The 18978-nt window shown below is 38.6% G+C and overlaps 1 protein-coding gene across 2 annotated transcripts in view; it reads right to left on the bottom strand.

Moving 5' to 3' along the window:
* The window catches only part of TNIK (TRAF2 and NCK interacting kinase), a 415220-nt gene that overhangs the window by 125238 nt on the left and 271004 nt on the right, over positions 1-18978 (bottom strand). For both annotated transcript variants that reach the window (XM_027111864.1, XM_027111873.1), the window contains exons 5-7: positions 11133-11243; positions 7182-7272; positions 4240-4370 (exon numbers count right to left, since the gene is read on the bottom strand). In XM_027111864.1, coding sequence (XP_026967665.1) covers positions 4240-4370; positions 7182-7272; positions 11133-11243 — 333 coding nt within the window. The remainder of the gene's footprint in view (positions 1-4239; positions 4371-7181; positions 7273-11132; positions 11244-18978) is intronic.

The raw sequence follows: 18978 nt of genomic DNA, 5'->3' as shown, positions 1-18978 counted from the left end.
AGGGAAAATATTTGACAAGATTCAACATCCATTTGTGTTAAAAAAAAAAAACTCAATAAAATGGATATAGAAGGAACGTACCTCAACATAACAAAGGCCATCTATGACAAACCCACAGCTAATATACTCAGTGGTCAAGACCTGAAAGCTAGCCCTCTAAAATCAGGAACAAGACAAGGATGCCCACTCACCACTATTACACTCTTAGTCAGCGTAGTATTGGAAGTCCTAGCCAGAGCAGATAGGCAAGAAAAAGAAATAAAATGCATCCAAATTGGAAAGGAAGAAGTAAAACTGTCACTATTTGCAGATGACATTGGTCTTCTATTGATTTTACACATAGAAAATCCTAAAGACACTACTAAAGGAACTGTTAGAAATAATAAACGAATACAGTGAAGTTGCAAAATAAATATACAAAAATCTATTGTGTTTTGATACACTAACAAACTAGCAGAAAGAGAAATTAAGAAAATCTCATTTACAATTGCAACAAAAAGAATAAAATATCCAGGAATAAATTTAACCACGGAGGTGAAAACTGTTACTGAAAACCATAAGACATTGTTTCAAGAAATTGAAGAAGACACAAAGAAATAGAAAACGATTCTGTGCTCATGGATTGGAGGTATTAACATTGTTAAAATGTCCATATACTTAAAGTAATCTACAGATTCAATATAATCCTTGTCAAAATCCCAGTGACATTTTTTACAGAAACAGAATAAAAAATTCTAAAATTTGTATGGAACCACAAAAGATCCTGAAAAGCAATCCTGAGGAAAAAAGAACAAAGCTGGGGTTATTATATTCCCTGATTTTAAATTATACTACAAAGCTATAGTGATCAAAACTGCAGAGTATTGGCATAAAAACAGACACACAGATCAATGGAACAGAACGGAGAGCCCTCCACACATACAGACAACTAATTAAGACAAAGGAGCCAAGAACATACAATGGATAAAGGAAAGTTTCATCAATAAATGTGGTGGGAAAACTGGACAGCCACATGCAAAAGAATGAAACTAGACTGCCATTTTACATGGTACAGAAAAATTAACTTAAAATGGATTAAAGATTTGAATATAAGACCTGAAACCATAAAACTCCTAGAAGAAAACATAGGTGGTACACTCTTTGACATCAGCCTTAGCAATATCTTTTTGAATATGTCTCCTCAGGCAAGGGCAACAAAAGCAAAAATAAGCAAGTGGGACCACATCACACTAAAAAGCTTCTGCACAGCAAAGGAAACCATCAACAAATCAAAAAGGCAACCTACTGAATAGAAGAAGATATTTGTAAGTCATATATCCTACAAAAGGTTAATATCCAAAATATTAAAAACTCATACAACTGGGGCTTCCCTGGTGGCACAGTGGTTGAGAGTCTGCCTGCCGATGCAGGGGACACAGGTTCATGCCCCGGTCCAGGAAGATCCCACATGCTGTGGAGTGGCTGACCCCGTGAGCCATGGCCGCTGAGCCTGCGCGTCCGGAGCCTGTGCTCCGCAACGGGAGAGGCCACAACAGTGAGAGGCCCGCGTACCGCAAAAAAAAAACCCAACAAAAACCTCATACAACTCAACAACAAAAAACCCCCAAACAATCTAATTGAAAAAATGGGCAGAGGAGATGATAGATATTTTTTCCAAGGAAGACATACAGATGACCAACAGACACATGAAATGATGTTCAACATCACTAATTATTAGGGAATTGCAAATCAAAACCACAATGAGATATCACCTCACACTTGTTAGAACAGCTATTATAAAAAACAAAAACAAGAAATAACAAAGAGTTGGAGAGTATGAGGAGAAAAGGGAACCCTTGTAGACTGTTGGTGAGAATGTAAACTGGTGCAGTAACTATGGAAAACAGTAGGGAGATCCTTAGAAGATTAAGACTAGAACTACCATATGATCCAGCTATTCCACTTCTGAGTATCTATCCAAAGAATATGAAAACACTAATTTGAAAAGATATATGCATTGCAGTAATATTTATAATAGCCAAGGTATGGAAATAATCTAAGTGCCCATCAATGGATAAATGGATAAAGAAGATGTGAGATATATATATATATATACACACACACACACACATAATGGAATACTACTCAGCCATTAAAAGATGAACTCTTCCCATTTGTGACAACATGGATGGACCTTGAGGCTATTATGGTAAGTGAAATAAGTCAAATGGAGAAAGACAAATACTGTATGATTTCACTCATATGTGGAATATAAGAAATAAATGAACATAAACATATATCCCCATATCTCCTCCCTCTCGCGTCTCCCTCCCACCCTCCCTATCCCACCCTCTAGGTGGGCACAAGGCATGGAGCTGATCTCCCTGTGCTGTGTAGCTGCTTCCCACTAGCTATCTATTTTACATTTGGTAGTGTATATATGTCCATGCCACTCTCTCACTTCGTCCCAGCTTCTGATTCACTTTGTTATAAAGCAGAAACTAACACACCACTGTAAAACAATTATACTCCAATAAAGATGTTAAAAAGTAAAAAGATACATGTACCCCTATGTTGATAGCAGCACTGTTCACAATAGCAAAAACATGGAAACAACCTAAATGTCCACCAATAGATGAATGGATAAAGACGTGGTACATATATACAATGGAATACTACTCAATCATAAAAAAGAACAAAATAAGGCCATTTGTAGCAACATGGATGCAACATGAGATTATCATACTAAGTGAAGTAAGTCAGAAAGAGAAAGACAAATATCATATGATATCACTTATATGTGGAACCTAAAATAAGGCACAAATGCACCTATCTACAAAACAGAAGCAGACTCCTAGACATAGAGAAAAGACTTGTGGTTGCCAAGGCTGGGGGAGAGGGGAGGGAGAGGGATGGACTGGGAGTTTGGGGGTGGTAGATGCAAACTATTACATTTAGAATGGATAAACAATAAGGTCCTACTGTATAGCACAGGGAACTATATTCCATTACCTGTGATAAACCATAATGGAAAAGAATATAAAAAAGAATATGTATGTATGTATAACTGAGTCTCTTTGCTGTACAGTAGAGATTGGCACAGCATTGTAAATCAACTATACCTCAATAAAAAAAATTTAAGAAAAAAAGAAAGAAATGAACAAAAAACCCAAAAACGAACACATAGTTACAGAGAACAGATTGGTGGTTACCAGGGCGGAAAGGGGGCACAAAATGGGGAAAAGGGATCAATTGTGTGGTGATGGAGGGAAACAAGACTTCGGGTGGTAAGCGCGCTGTAGAGTATACAGAAGTTGAATTATGATGTATACATGAAACTTATGTTATAAACCAATGTTACCTCAAATAATTGAAAAAAAGGTCCATTCACCTATGAAATGACTATCAGGTTTTCCCCAAGGTTGTCCTGTGATCTACACAGAGACCACAGGGTGTCTCTCTGTCTACTGGATAATCTGAACACCCACAGTTCCTACATCTCATTTACCTCCAACCTTAAGGTCTCAACTTTCAGCTGTAATTCACAACAACGTCACCTGACATTGCAGCTATCGATGGGATAGTAAACACAAATTATGTTTGATTATTGCCTAACAGAATGGAAAAGAGGAGGGCTTCTTGGAGAAGGGGACAACTTCCACCTCTCTACTTAAATACTGCTTTGAATTTATTAGCAAATTTCTAGTTTATGGTACAAAGTATCAAGCCATAAGTCAGATTTCTATGAAACACTGCAACAGGCTACAGAAACACCATAAAGTAGCTACCAACATCCCATTTGGTTCTCTCTCATTGAAAAGAAACTCTAATAATTAAACTTTGAGCAATGTAGAAATGAGTAAATATGATTATTCTTAATCAGAAAAAGATGATCCCCAAAAACAAACTCATATCTTGGTTTCTTTTAACATGAAAAGCTCTCAGAATATATATACTTTGCCAAAAATCTAAACTATAACCAAAATAGAAATGTTTTCTAATAAGAAGCAAGAGAAGTTCAAAAGAATACAGAAAATGGTTTAAACATTTTTTACCAACAGGCAATCAGATATGATGGATGAGTTCATTACAAAGATTCTCACTTGGATGTCTTCTAATTTTAAACTCAAGTAATGTTTTTTAGTTCTCCCTTTGGATTATACAAATCACAAGCCCAAAGCCATAAGAGAATTCTCTACCAGTCTTAGGGTGAGGTGTTAGGCATGCTTCGAAACGTAATGAAGAAGTAAGAAGTCATACCTTGAAATCATATGTGGCATCTGGGTTTTCGTCACAGGCAATAACTTCTGGAGCCATCCAGTAAGGCGTCCCGATGAAGGTATTCCTCCTGCCCACTGTTCGATCGAGCTGGGCACTGACTCCAAAGTCCACTAGTTAAGGGAAGACAAATGAATAAAGTCTATCATCTAAGGTCTTACATAGTGATAAAATGAATGAGTATTTTTTTTTTACTGTGGTAAAATATACATAACATAAAATTTACTATTTTAACAACTTTCTAGTGGACCGTTTTGTGGTATTAAGCACATTTACATTGTTGTGCAACTATAACCACCATCCAACTCCAGAACTTTTTCATCTTCCTCAATTGAAACTCTGTAGCCATTAAACATTAACTTCTCTTTCTCCTCCCCTCCCCACCCCGCCGGGCCCCTGGCCCCCCGAAAGCACCATTCTACTTTATGTCTCTATGGATCTGACTACTACAGATACATCATATAAGTGGAATCATACAGTATTAGTCTTTTGGAGACTAGATTATTTCACCTAACATAATATCCTCAAGGTTAATGCATGTTGCAGCACGCATCAGAATCTCCTTCTGAATTTTTTTTTTTTTTTTTGCGGTACACAGGCCTCTCACTGCTGTGGCCTCTCCCGTTGTGGAGCACAGGCTCCGGACGCGCAGGCCCAGCGGCCATGGCTCACGGGCCCAGCCGCCCCGCGGCATGCGGGATCCTCCCGGACCGGGGCATGAACCCATGTCTCCTGCACCGGCAGGCGGACTCCCAACCACTGCGCCACCAGGGAAGCCCCTCCTTCTGAATTTTTGAAGACCAAATAATAGTCTATTGTATGTAGGTGCCACATTTTGTTTATCCATTCATCTGTTGGACACTCAGGTTGCTTCTTCCTTTTCACTATTGTGAATGTATATATTTTTTAAAAAGTTTTTATTTTATATTGGAGTATAGTTGATTTACAGTGTTGTGTTAGTTTCAGGTGTACAGCAAAGTGATTCAGTTATACATATATCTATCCTTTTTCAGATTCTTTTCCCATATAGATTATTACAGAGTATTGAGTAGAGTTCCTTGTGCTATACAGTAGGTCCTTGCTGATTACCTATTTTATATGTAGTAGTGTGTGTATGTTAATCCCAACCTCTTAATTTATCTGTTCCCCCAACTCTTCCCCTTTGATAACCATAAGTTTTTTTCTATGTCTGTGAGTCTGTTTCTGTTTTGTAAATAAGTTCATTTGTATCATGTTTTTAGATCCCACATATAAGTGATATCATACGATATTTGTCCTTCTCTGTCTGACTTACTTCAGTTAGTATGATAATCTCTAGTGAATGTATACTTTTAATCTTCATGTATAAATGGATAAAGCATACCAATGAGAAAAGCACAGGGGGTTATATCTGGTTACATCAGTGCTACATGGGGGGCCAAAAAGAGGTGTTAAATAAAAGTCAAGCTTGGGCCATAAAGGATAGTATTTAGAGGATGCAAAGCAAGTAGTTAACAGCTAAGTTTCTGGAGTCAGACTGCCTAAATTTGCATCTCATTTCTGACACTTACTAGTGATGCAACCTAGGGCTACTAGATCAACCTCTTTGAGCTTCATTTTCCAAATCCATGAAATGAGGATGATGAGATTCACATGGTGTCGCTCTGATGTTTAAGTGAAATCATCTACCTAAAAGCATTTTGTACAGGACCTGGCATATAATATTCTCTCAACAAGTAACTGTTAATTAGTGATGAGTGAATATTCTGAGGATAGCTTATGTAGTCAGTACATATATAACTGCTTTCCCTACCTAATGTATGCTTTTGTTTTAAAAGGGAATATTCATGAGATGAAAGTTTGGCCCCAAATTCTAACTAAGAAAAAAATGGAAATTGTATATTTTAACAAAAAGGCAAGAGCACGTGTTTGGGATATAACCATAGGAGACATTTAAATCTCTTTGAAAATGACCAATCATATGGACAGTGATTCTTTGGTAGGAAACAAATTGTATATCCTACAGAGTATTTGTCAATCTATGCTCTTACCCATATACATCAAGTAGTCAAATGCGTGTGGGGATTCTGTACCTTATCTGGATAATCCCAGACTTACTGTGGGAAGGGCTCTAATAGATCAGAGAAAAGGGTTCCCTCACTGATAACTCTGCAGATGGAAGTGGGATAATTAGTATGCACGTGAAGTAGAATATTGAGCATCCACTTTGTACAGGTGCCCTAGATAATAATGAAATCGATGTAAACGTAACTTAAAACATATGGGAATATAGCAGGAATTCATTTTTCTAAATAATGAATGTCTAACTGTGGATATTTTTAATTAAAAAAATGTCATCATTGTTATAGCAGCAACAATATAAACAAACTGTAAGATAGGGGAAACCATTCCAAGGTCAGTCACTTCTAATCTAAAGGGTCTTTGCTTAAAAAACAAACTCAATTGTTTCTACACATCGATTAAGCACATGGATCTGCTTACCATATTGTACATCAATTCACTCCTCAAAGAGCTTTTAGAAAATGTTTTTCTCTTTTGGGGTTTTTTTTTTTTTTTTGCGGTACGCGGGCCTCGCACTGTCGCGGCCTCTCCCGCCGCGGAGCACAGGCTCCGGAAGCGCAGGCTCAGCGGCCATGGCTCACGGGCCCAGCGGCTCCGCGGCATGTGGGATCCTCCCGGACCGGGGCACGAACCCGCGTCCCCTGCATCGGCAGGCGGACCCTCAACCACTGCGCCACCAGGGAAGCCCTAGAAAATGTTTTTTTTTTTTTAAATAGCCAAAGAAACATTTTCCTTTCTATTCTAGGTACAATGACCTCCAAATCCACAGCGACAAATTTACATTATTAAAAAAAAAAACAAAAACAGCTGAAACAATCCTATCATTTTCTGCAATTCCTAGGCTCACTGGATTCTGTTCTTACCTAGTTTAACTTCTGCATTTTCAGTCAGCAAGACATTTTGCCCTTTAATATCTCGATGAATCACTTTATGCTGGTGCAGGTGACTCAGCCCCTGGAATGAAGGAGAGTTGAGAAGGGTTAATAGGAATATAAATCCAGATGTAAAAAATTATTTTGGATGTTAATGATCCGAAAAATTTAAACTCACCCAGAGATACTTTCATTATTTTATTTATATCTTTCATGTGGTCATAATTCTAAATGGAGCACAATGTTTGTTTGTTCTAAACTTCAGGCAATGATCAATATAAACTGAAATATACAGGTGGTCATTGCAACGCCTGGTACGGTGTTAAATGAAACGCTTGCATATCAGCTTTTATCTCGGGTAACAAGGAACCACACAGGCCATGACACATGCACATGTTTCAACATGCACATGTTTCAGCTAACAGTACTGTGAATAGTGAGGACCACCTGTATTTGCCAGTTGGTAACAGCAATATCTACAGAGTCTGTACAGAAATCTGATTTAACTGAAGCCTCCACTTTTTTTGTGCAGTTTTTGAATTTAAAAGTTATTATACAATTTGAATTAAGCACAATAAAATATTACTCAGACCAGCCAAGAAATTTCCCATTGGCTTTAGCCAATGTCTCACATTAAAAAAGGAAAACAGCAGGGGCTTCCCTGGTGGCGCAGTGGTTGAGAGTCTGCCTGCCGATGCAGGGGACACGGGTTCATGCCCCGGTCCAGGAGGATCCCACATGCCGCGGAGCGGCTGGGCCCATGAGCCATGGCTGCTGAGCCTGCATGTCCAGAGCCTGTGCTCCGCAACGGGAGAGGCCACAACAGTGAGAGGCCCGCATACCGCAAAAAAAAAAAAAAAAAAAAAAAAAAAAACTTTAAAAAAAAAAAAAAAGGAAAACAGCAACTTCTATTTCCTTTGTTAATGTTCATCACTGTCATTTTTAGTGCTTTATATTTGTGACTCTGTGCTCATTATATGAAATAATTATTCAGTGACATCTCAACCTGATTGTGTTCCATTTCTCCATGAATTTCTCTGATTTGGCGTTTTTTGTGTGTGTGTGGTGTGGGTTCAAAAACCTACAGACTTGTTCTAAGGTGGTCTCATGTTTCTCAGATAAACTGTAATCTAAAAGAATCTAAAAATGGAGTACTGAAGTAAATCATGTTATGCTAACACTTGTTAATTCAAGGTATTGGATACCCAAGTGGTGTTGTTTTTTCTTTATGATTTTCTGTAGTTTTAATTTTTTCTCCACAATAACAAAACCATGGCATGAAAGATGAAGTTGAAACAAAGAGAAGAAAAAGAACTAGATATCTGAATCCCCTTTTGTTGAGAAAATTCAGCATAAGCATATGAATGCCCCAGAAGATCCATGTTTGTGTTTAGGAATATCAGGAAACATAAACCATGAGACGGGACAGTTTGAGGCACTAGTTTGGGTCTTATAAAATTACCTTTTTTATCTAGTCGATTTGGCTTGAGGTAGGCATCAAATAGATTAAAATGTATAGTTTTCACAGCATATTACCACTCCATGAATCCTTAAAAGAGGGACTGAAGATCCATTTCCTTCTTTTACCATCAAAGTGGTTGGAAGCAGATACCACAGCACATAAGTGAGCCAAAGGTTGTATTTTTTTTTTTTTTTTTTTGCGGTACGCGGGCCTGTCACTGCTGTGGCCTCTCCGCACAGGCTCCGGATGCGCAGGCCCAGCCACTCTGCGGCATGTGGGATCCTCCCGGACTGGGGCATGAACCCGTGTCCCCTGCATCAGCAGGTGGACTCCCAACCACTGTGCCACCAGGGAAGCCCCAAAGGTGGTATTTAATGAGATCATAAAATGCATGGAGGGTCTTCTCTGAAACATCTTGCGGCTAGGGACCTTTGGGTGATCAAATGTCCCTTCCAATGAGTCACTATATCTCAAATACCAGTATTATCATTTGGGAGAACATATTGGAAGAAGGAAGAAAACATGTTTTCACACATTTTAAAACCAGCTATTGAGAGATACTCACGGGGTGAAACATCCTTGCTGCTTTTAGAACCCTGGAGATCACATGACTGATCCCAGTAGGGTTACCCAGGAGTGCAGAAAGCCAGAGTGGGCAGAACCAGCCCTGAAGACTCAGTAGGTTCTTGGCACCCATGGGGTGGTCTGGATAACTAAATAATCTGTCATGCTTTCCTGAATGAGTAAAATTCTACATCAGAAATCCAAATTAACTTCACACAATGGCACGTCAATACTTGGAGATACATGTCAGACTTGAAGGAGTTCAGCAAGCATACCTCATTGTTTTTCCCTCAAATTTTGTTTTGTGCTCTGAGAAATCTTTTTGCCTTCTCCAAACCATGGAGGTATTATCCTATATTTTCTCTTAAGAGCTTTATTTTTTTTATATCTTTTGTACTTATAACCATAATCCACCTGGAATTAATTTTTAAATATGATATAAAGCAGGTATAAACTTCATGTTTTTATACGGATATTCAACTGATCAAGCACTATTTACTGATTAAAAGACCCTTTCCCTCGTGTTGCAGCACTGCTTTTGTCATAAATCAGGTGTCCGTATGAGTGGGTCTGTTCATGGACTCTCCATTCTGTTTCATTGGCCATTGTCTATTCTTGTGACAATACCACTCTGTTTAAATTACTTAGCAGCTTTATAATAAGTCCTGGTAACTGGCAGCATAAATACTTCAGCTTTGTTCCTCAAAATTGCCTTGGCTATTCTTGGCCTTTTGTATTTCCATACAATGTTTTAAAAATCAGCTTGTCAAGATCGACAAATGTACCTAGAAGGATTTTGATAGGCAGTTTAATGACCAAGGATCAGATTAGGGAGAAATAACATCATTATAATATTGAGCGTTCTAATTCATGAAATAGTATATATACCTCTATTTATTAATGTCTTCTTTAATTTGTCTGTAATATTTTGTAGTTTCCACTTTTGTGATTTCCAGAAATCACTCACATGTTTCTGTACATTTATTTTTAAGTATTTGAATTTTTATGCTAATACAAGTGTTATCATTTTAAAATTTCATTTTCTATTTGGTTGTTTTTCCTAATGTGGGTCGAATTAAAGGGATACACATAGTTTTTTAATGCCTTCCTCCCTCCCTCCTTTCCTTTCTTCCCCAGCACATAATCTGTCTCTCAAAGGCATATCTTGGACACATCATGCAAACCGTTTTACCTTTTGTTCCCTTATACTAAGAAGGCAGAGTAAATAAATAAGTAAATAAATAGCTTCCAAGCAGACCTAGTAAGAATGCTCAGTGGACATATAATAGCCTCCTTATTAGTAGCAAGAGATAATTAAACTAATCTGAACAAACTAAAATATGACCAATTACCTCCTTCTCCCTGAAGTGAACTCAGCAAATACATGACACTATTGTCTAGATTGTCTGATTGTGGGATTTGTGGGCAAAACTGGGCAAATGGGCACATTCTTGTCCACTGTCTTGACTGGTTTTAGATATTGTCTCAGAGAATTTTTTTAAGGTAAAATCAATTAAACTAGGTTATATGTACTAAAATGGCTAAAGTCACACAAGCCTTAAATTAGTTATAAACTTTCACAAATGGAAAACTCAAATGAGTGATCAAAATATCCCTAAACAATCCATTTCCTAAGTGGGACACTATCTCTGTGATCCAAAATCAGATTTCCAATTGGGAACCCCATAGGAAATGAATCCCAGGTTAAGAGAAATCACCCAATTAACCCTCCAAATGAGAGTGCACACGCCTATGTAGAATGGCTCTCACTTCCATTACAGCAGACCACAACACACTACCACTGCCACCATCACTGTCAGAATAAAGCTCTAAGGAGGTTTCCAACACGTTTACAAATTAGTGGAAGGTCAGTGCAAAGTTCAACACCTCCCAAGGTCTCCCGTGTTGTCACTTACTCGTAAGATCTCCCTGCAGATGTACGCAATCCACTCTTCCTTCAACGTGTTACCTTTCGTGTTCTTGATCAGGTCAGTGACAGAGCCAGCACCACAAAACTCCATCACCAACTGGCAAAGGAAGCAAACATGCCATTATTATCATTACACTTCACGGCTTCCAATGAGTTAAGAAAGCATAAGGTGTCCCACCTGGCTGCTTTGGAATGCCCTTCCTGCAAAGAAAAAGTGACCATAAAATGATATATAAAACATAAATTTTTATCTTAATTTTTTCCCAAAATGAAAGAAAGGAAAGATTATTTTTAATGTTCCAACCTGAAAATTATAGCTGGAAAACTAGGAAAATCTTCATATTCTAAGTATTTGTTTTAAATGAGGGCAGTTAGGTGGCACAGATGTAGTTGAGAATATCCCTGTGTTTTTATCCAATGGTCAAACTCAACTTTCCTATAAAAGTAGCATCATTCCCCTGCCTGAAAGAGCTGTGGTTGTCTAGGCAATCCCAAGTCAGAACAATTCAAGTGCACACTGTTTATGTTATTGGCTTGTAAGTGGCACTGTAAGCTGTCAGAGTGAGGACTATCTGCTTTTAATTAACTTCAGCAAATGTTCCCAGGAGGCTGGACATATCCAATAAATTCAATAAACAATAAGCCCTAATTTAGCACTTTTCATCCCCAAAGCTCCAAGTTCTCTATAAATATAAACTCATTACAGTACTCAGCAACTTTATAAAATAGGCAGAAAATGAACATCTCCCTTAGTTAATGGAGGAGTAGAGACTAGAAGAGGAAAAGCTATCCATTTGCTTTTACATTCATTTTCTAGGTTTAGAGAAACACATCCATTTCCATACATTTCTCCCTCTTCTTCAAAAAGTCTGCCACAAAAGTCATCTTTTTGTGACAATAATTTAGATGACTAGCAATCAATCTCTGATTTGACACTAGAAACAGAACTTAAATGGGCCCATAATGAAATCACATTCGTGGTTTTGGCTTTGTCCAAATGTACGTTCCTAACCTCAGCACCATGTCACCAGGTCCTAAAAGATACCCCACCAGGCTGTAAGATCTTTGGGCAGAAATAATGTTCCCTTTTTTTTCTGCATGTCTGGTTGAAAAAATAAAAACTCATGAAATGAGTTTCCTCAATGAGTTTCTAATGTCTGTTCTGATTTATCTTCTTATGATTTTTTTTTTTTGCGGTACGCGGGCCTCTCACTGTTGTGTCCTCTCCCGTTATGGAGCACAGGCTCCAGACGCGCAGGCTCAGCCGCCATGGCTCACGGGCCCAGCCGCTCCGCGGCACGTGGGATCTTCCCGGACTGGGGCACGAACCCGCGTCCCCTGCATCGGCAGGCGGACTCTCAACCACTGCGCCACCAGGGAAGCCCCTCTTCTTATGATTTTACAAAGGGTAATGAAACCCTCCAATCTTCTCCAGAGTACCGGTGGAGACTGATCAGGAGCTTTTGTAAGGAAATTTGAAAATGCCACAATAGACCTCGTTCCAACCCAGTAAGAGTTGTAAAATTACCATATATGAGAGCCAGGAAGCTATCAAAGACCACAATATCATGTTAGAAAGGACTGAGGAATCAACTTTAAGAGGTCTCACTGGCCAAAGATGGGATAATTTGAGCATCGGTAAGAATAAGAACTGCAATATCTTGAAACACATTAAATATGCTGAACTAAATGCATTAATAAAGACACCCCTTAAAAAGAATATAATTGGGGGGTTTCCCTGGTGGCGCAGTGGTTGAGAGTCCCACGGGTTCATGCCCCCATCCGGGAGGATCCCACATGCCGCGGAGCGGCTGGGCCCATGTGCCATGGCCGCTGAGCCTGCGCGTCCGGAGCCTGTGCTCCGCAACGGGAGAGGCCACAGCAGTGAGAGGCCCGCGTACCGCAAAAAAAAAAAAAAAAAGAATATAATTGGCACTGTTTGAAGAAAATGAGGAACCAACTTCTTATATTGAGACTGGTAGATAAAGGGAAAGAATGAAGAATTTACACTTCCTTTCTTATACAAGTTTTACCACAGTGATTAAATAATAAAAGAGGTAAAACTTCTCTTCACGAGAAAAAAATATTCCATCTAATAAGTGAAGAAGACATAATAGAATTAGAATATCATTATTTCACAACCTCTAATAAACTAGTGGATTTAGGCACTGATGATCAGTGACTGCTAACATAAAAAAAAAAAAAAAGAAAGAACCAGTTATGATTTGCTTCTTGATTAGAATAACACAACATCACCTCAGGAGTAGTCTTGCCAAAAACAAAAAAACTAAACAAAACAAAAACCCAAAACTAAATCTGATCAAGCCGCTACTTCCAGTTACCAATTTACAGGAAATTCAGAGGACTGAGGAACATGTTACATCATGGGGATATAATCAACAAAACCTAGAATAAAAAACTCCACAGGGTAAATGGCCCATTTGCTTCAACAAATACATATCAAGAAGGATAAAGAGAGATGGAGGGGAAATCTGTAGATTTTAAAACATTTAAAAAGCTATACCAACAAATTGCAATGAATGCAACTTATCTGGTAGTGATTTTTTTTTTAAATGCTGCTAAAATTTTTGAGACAGTCTACAGTCTAGATATTTGCTGACATTAAGGAAATGTGGTTGACATTTTTTAAGTGTGATAATAGTACTGTGGATATCTGAAAAAATGGTCCTATATTTTAGAGAAACATACTGGAGTACTATGGATAAAATGATATGATGATAGTTTCTTCTACAAATAGTACAGGGTCAACTGGATAGCCACATGTGAAAGAATGATGTTGAACCCTTACCTCATGCCACATACAAAAAATATCTCAAAATGGATCAAAGACCTAACTATAAGAGCAACAACTGTAAAACTCTTAGGAGAGAACATGGGGTAAATTTCCATGACCTTGGACTTGGCAATGGTTTCTTAACTAAGACAGCAAAAGCACAAACAACAAAAGAAAGAGATAAATTGGATTTCATCAACATTAAAAATTTTGTGCATTGAAGGATACTATCAAGAGAGTGAAATAACAACCCATAGAAAAGTATATGCAAATCACATATCTAATAAGGGTCTAGTATCCAGATTGTATAAAGAACTCTTACAACTCAACAACAAAAATAAAAACAACACAATTTAAAAACAGGCAAAACACTTGAATAGACATTTCTCCGAAGAATATATACAAATAGCTAACAATGTTCCACATCAATAGTCGTTAGGAAAACGTGAGTCAAAAGCAGAATGACATATCACTCCACACCTTCTAGGATGACTATAATTAAAAAAAAAAAAAAGCAGAAAATAATATGTTGGCAAAATGTGGAGAAATTGGAACCCTCCTACATTGCTGGAGGGAATGTAAACTGAGACAAACTGTTTGATGGTTCCTCAATAAGTTAAAACATAGAAATACCACATGACCTAGCAATTCCACTTCTAGGTATATACCCCCCAAAATGGAAAACAGGTGTTCAGACAAAAACTTGCATATGAATGTTCAAAGCAGCACTGTTCACAATAGACAAAAGGTGGAATTAACCACTGTCCATCATCAGATGAATAAAATGTGGTATAGGCATACAACAGAGTATTATGAATGAAGTACTGATGCATGATACAACATTGGATGAAATCTTGAAAACATTATGCTTACTGAAATAAGCCAGAGGAAAAATGCTAAATATTGTATGAATCCATTTATATGAAATATCCAGAAAAGGCAAATACACAGAGACAGAAAGCAGATTAGTGGTTTCCAGGCACTAAGTGGAGGGAAGAATGGGAGTTCCAGCTTAATGGGTACAGAGTTTCCTTTTGGGGTGATGAAAAAGTTCTAGAACTAGACAGAGGTGATGTTTGCACAACACTGTGTACTTAATCCCACTGAATTAAACACCTTAAAATTATTAAAATGGTAAATTTCAAGCTGTGTGTATTTTACCCGAATTTTTTTTTTTAAAGATGATGAGATTTGTTTCAAAATAATAGAAGGGAGGAAGTAGATGGCTGTGTAGATGGGGCAGGATTGACTACTGGTTTGATGACTGTTGGGGCTAGTTTTGGGCACATTATACTGTTCTGTCTACTTTTGTGTATTTTGGGGATTCTCTATAAATACAAAGTTAAAGAAAATCTCAGTTATGTAAATTGTGGTTTAACAGCAGCAGGATGGACCAAAGAAACATCTTTGGGTAGAAAGAAAAGAACATTTTCTCAAGTGCGCAAAACATGTTTGTGCCCCTTCTCCAAATCCTACCTTGAAAAACACAGTGACCAGACCTCCTACAAATGCATCCATTGCTCCTGTATCAGCTGGAGAAAATGTCCCACCATTGAGTTCTATTAGCCACATAACTATAATTCCCAAGGAAAGCAGTGGAAGCCCAGTGACTCCGGTCTTTCAAAATTAGATTGGACAAAATACTTTCAAATATTCAGTAGGAAACAATCCTGCTCTAGCCAGGCACTAATGTCAGTGGTTTCTATAATTTGCTTCTCCATTCAGCTCCAGCTGAAGGCTGCTAAGTTCTTTTCATCTCACTACGGAACAAAATGATTGTTAAATTATGTAATGGGATTTTTTTTTTAAAGAAAAAGAAAGAAAGAAACCAGCCTTTGCTAGCAATCGGTTCCTGCAGCCTCACAGCAACACTGATAATTACTGCCACCACACAGCGGGGACACTCCCTCACCACAAGTAACCTCATCACATTAATAAACAGAAACAGGGCTCAACATGCCAAGCCCAGCAGTGATAAGTCAATAACTTCACATCTCACAGGCAAGAAATAATGCATCATTAATATTCTTTCTGAAAGAAAGTCCTCAAAGAGTTGACACTGGGGCAACAATGCTTGCTAACATTTACTGAGAAGTTACCATGTGCCAGACACTGGGCTGAGTGATTTGCACTTATTGTTTCATTAATTCTCCTTCTCCTCAATTCCCTTTTCTTTATTTATTTGGAAATGCAGGTTAGTTAGTTATGGTCTGCAGCCTTATCCATGGTATGTATACTCGTTAAGTAACTAGGGCAGGGTTGAAAGCATCATGCTTTCTCGAGTACTAACTGTATGAACTTGGGCATGTTCCCTAACTCCGCTGGGCTCAGCACCCCGCCACCATCACTATTAAAACAAAATAAAAGCATCAGCCTTATATATGTGATGTGAACACTGTGTTCTACAGAATGGAAAGCTTCTGGCAGCCAGAAATCTCAAACTCTATTACTTATCCACTCTTTGGTCTGTTTGCATTTATTAAAAAAAAAGTTTCCAGCTTGGAAGATAGCATTAATAGCTCCCCAAGGTCCACTTCACTTAGATGGTGAGGAAATGGCTGAAAGAGCACCTATAAAGGGCACGGTGCACATGTGTTTCTAAAACTTCTGTTAATGAAAGAGTACCAAGGACACATGTCTTTTTTTCAAGCTTGTATCACACAGCAAGGAGACACAGCAGTGCATCCTAAAACACTGGATCTTTTTATTTGGAGAGTTGGAAGAAGGTGTAAGAGGTTTAAAGAGAACCTTATATTTGAAATTCTCATTCAATATCACCTACACAACTGGGTCAGAAAATGAAAATACACATGCATGTCACTTGGGAAGAAAGGATGAAGGTTAAGTTAAAGTGAGGACAGAACTGCGCTCAGGCACGATGGGGGCTGGGCCTGGGCTGGACCTGGAACCTTGTCAAGGTGGAAATATTTAAAAAGCAGCACAGTGTGTAGTGCAACCCAACTGTTAGGGAAAAGCTTGCCTGGATTGTTGAATGTGGGTAGTTATTTCTATCTAAATTAAAATGGTCAATTTTGAAAAACAAAGGCTTCTAACATATTTCACAATTTGCATGGTTGTTTATCACATACTTTTGTCTGATGAGAAGGATGTTTTCTCTTAGAGGTTGTGGGGTAAGGGGGTACTTATTATGCCCTCCTGTGCTTTCCCCCTCCTTCAGGACGGTATTTAAGAAAAGGGTCTTTGATTGGTAAACTGGAATTGACATATATACACTACTATGTATAAAAGAGATAACTAATGAGAACCTACTGTATAGCACAGGGAACTCTACTCAGTGCTCTGTGGTGACCTACATGGGAAGGAAATCCAAAAAAAGAGGGGATCTATGTTTATGTATACGTGATTCACTTTGCTGCACAAGAGAAACCAACACAACATTGTAAAGCAACTATACTCAAATAAAAATTAATAAAAAAAAAGAAAAGAAAAGAAAAGAGCCTTTGGCCTCAGCTGATCCCAGAAGGAGTCCCAGAAGCACTATGTGAGCCTTCCCTGAGGTCACCCCCTAACCGGGAGGGGCATGGGTTTGGAATCAGCAGATGCGGTCACTTCTAACTTGCTTTCTCCAACGCAAGTCACCTCTGAAAGAATTTAAAAAGGTTTATTCGCAGAGCCAGCCTAAGAGGCTTAGGATGATTTCTGGGGTCCCTATAGCATTCACTCACGTGCTAGTTAATTGGTTTTAAGTTCCTATAACAAGCAAGAAAGCTTTAAGGTATTTTAAAACTGCAGGACTAGCCTAGAATATCTTGACAAGAACATATTCCCCCCAAATGTCACTAGTCAGTCACCCACAGGAAAAATGACTACTAACAGATTCCTTCTCTTTTATAGTAAAAGGAGGGGTGGGAGACAGGGGTGAGGGAGAGGAGGGAGAGGGAGGATGAAGGTCGACCTAAGATGAAAGAAGTCTGCACCAAGCAATTGCAGGGGCAATCGAAGAAAAGGAGAGGAAAGGTAAACTTGCAAGAATTCACAAGTCTGCAAAGGATCAGCCTATTGACCTTGAAGGTCCAGAAACATCAGCAAGGCACAGGATATTTTTATCATGTGTAGCTGGGAATAGCCAAAGATCCCATCTGCATGATTTATGAAGGTGTTAACAAAACCCAAACTCAGTACTTTGTTACAGAATGCTGCTTCATTTGCCAAAGGTAGTTTAAGTTGCACAATACAAAATGTGTGCATGGAAGTACAAAAATTGGTGGGTATACATTTATCATTTCAGTTAACTGATGCAAAGGTAAAGCAAAACTGTGGGGAATTTCAAATTTGGAAAAGCAACCTATACTGGCTTTTGCATTCATTTTTATTAATTTTTAAAAATTTTATTTATTTGTTTATTTTTATTTATTTATTTTTGGCTGCGTTAGGTCTTTGTTGCTGCACGCAGGCTTTCTCTAGTTGCGGTGAGCAGGGGCTACTCTTCCTTGGCGTGTGCGGGCTTCTCAATGCAGTGGCTTCTCTTGTTGCAGAGCACAGGCTCTCGGTGCACGGGTTTCAGTAGTTGTGGCACTTGGGCTCAGTAGTTGTGGCTCGTGGGCTCTAAAGTGCAGGCTCAGTATTTGTTGCACACGGGCTTAGTTGCTCCACGGCATGTGGGATCTTCCGAGACCAGGGATCGAACCCGTGTCCCCTGCATTGGTAGGCTGATTCTTAACCACTGCGCCACCAGGCAAGTCCCTTGCATTCATTTTTAAACTAGCATGTATTTGGGGAAACAAAAACTCCTTTGGCTTCTGAATTATATTCTTGGACTTGAAAACAGAATGCTTATAACCACAAATTCTAAGTCTTCCAAACATAAAAAGATGAGCCCCAAGGATGTGAAGTCTCAGGTTTTGTCAATAAAGTTTCTGGATATGAACAACTTTGTATGTTGAGAATGACAATCACAGTTTGAATCTCCTAAGCCAGCTGGTATTCTTAGCAAGAAGCCTGCTCAAAGGACAACTAGAAATGTTCAGTAGTTGCCCATGTCTAAGGAGAGAGCCATCTTAGAATCAGCATGACAGCA

The sequence above is a fragment of the Aethalodelphis obliquidens genome, unplaced genomic scaffold (genome assembly GCF_003676395.1).
Source record: "Aethalodelphis obliquidens isolate GAN/ISIS:26980383/991018 unplaced genomic scaffold, ASM367639v1 scaffold1, whole genome shotgun sequence".
Classification (NCBI taxonomy): Eukaryota; Metazoa; Chordata; class Mammalia; order Artiodactyla; family Delphinidae; genus Aethalodelphis; species Aethalodelphis obliquidens.
This window is presented reverse-complemented; position numbering and strand designations above follow the sequence as displayed.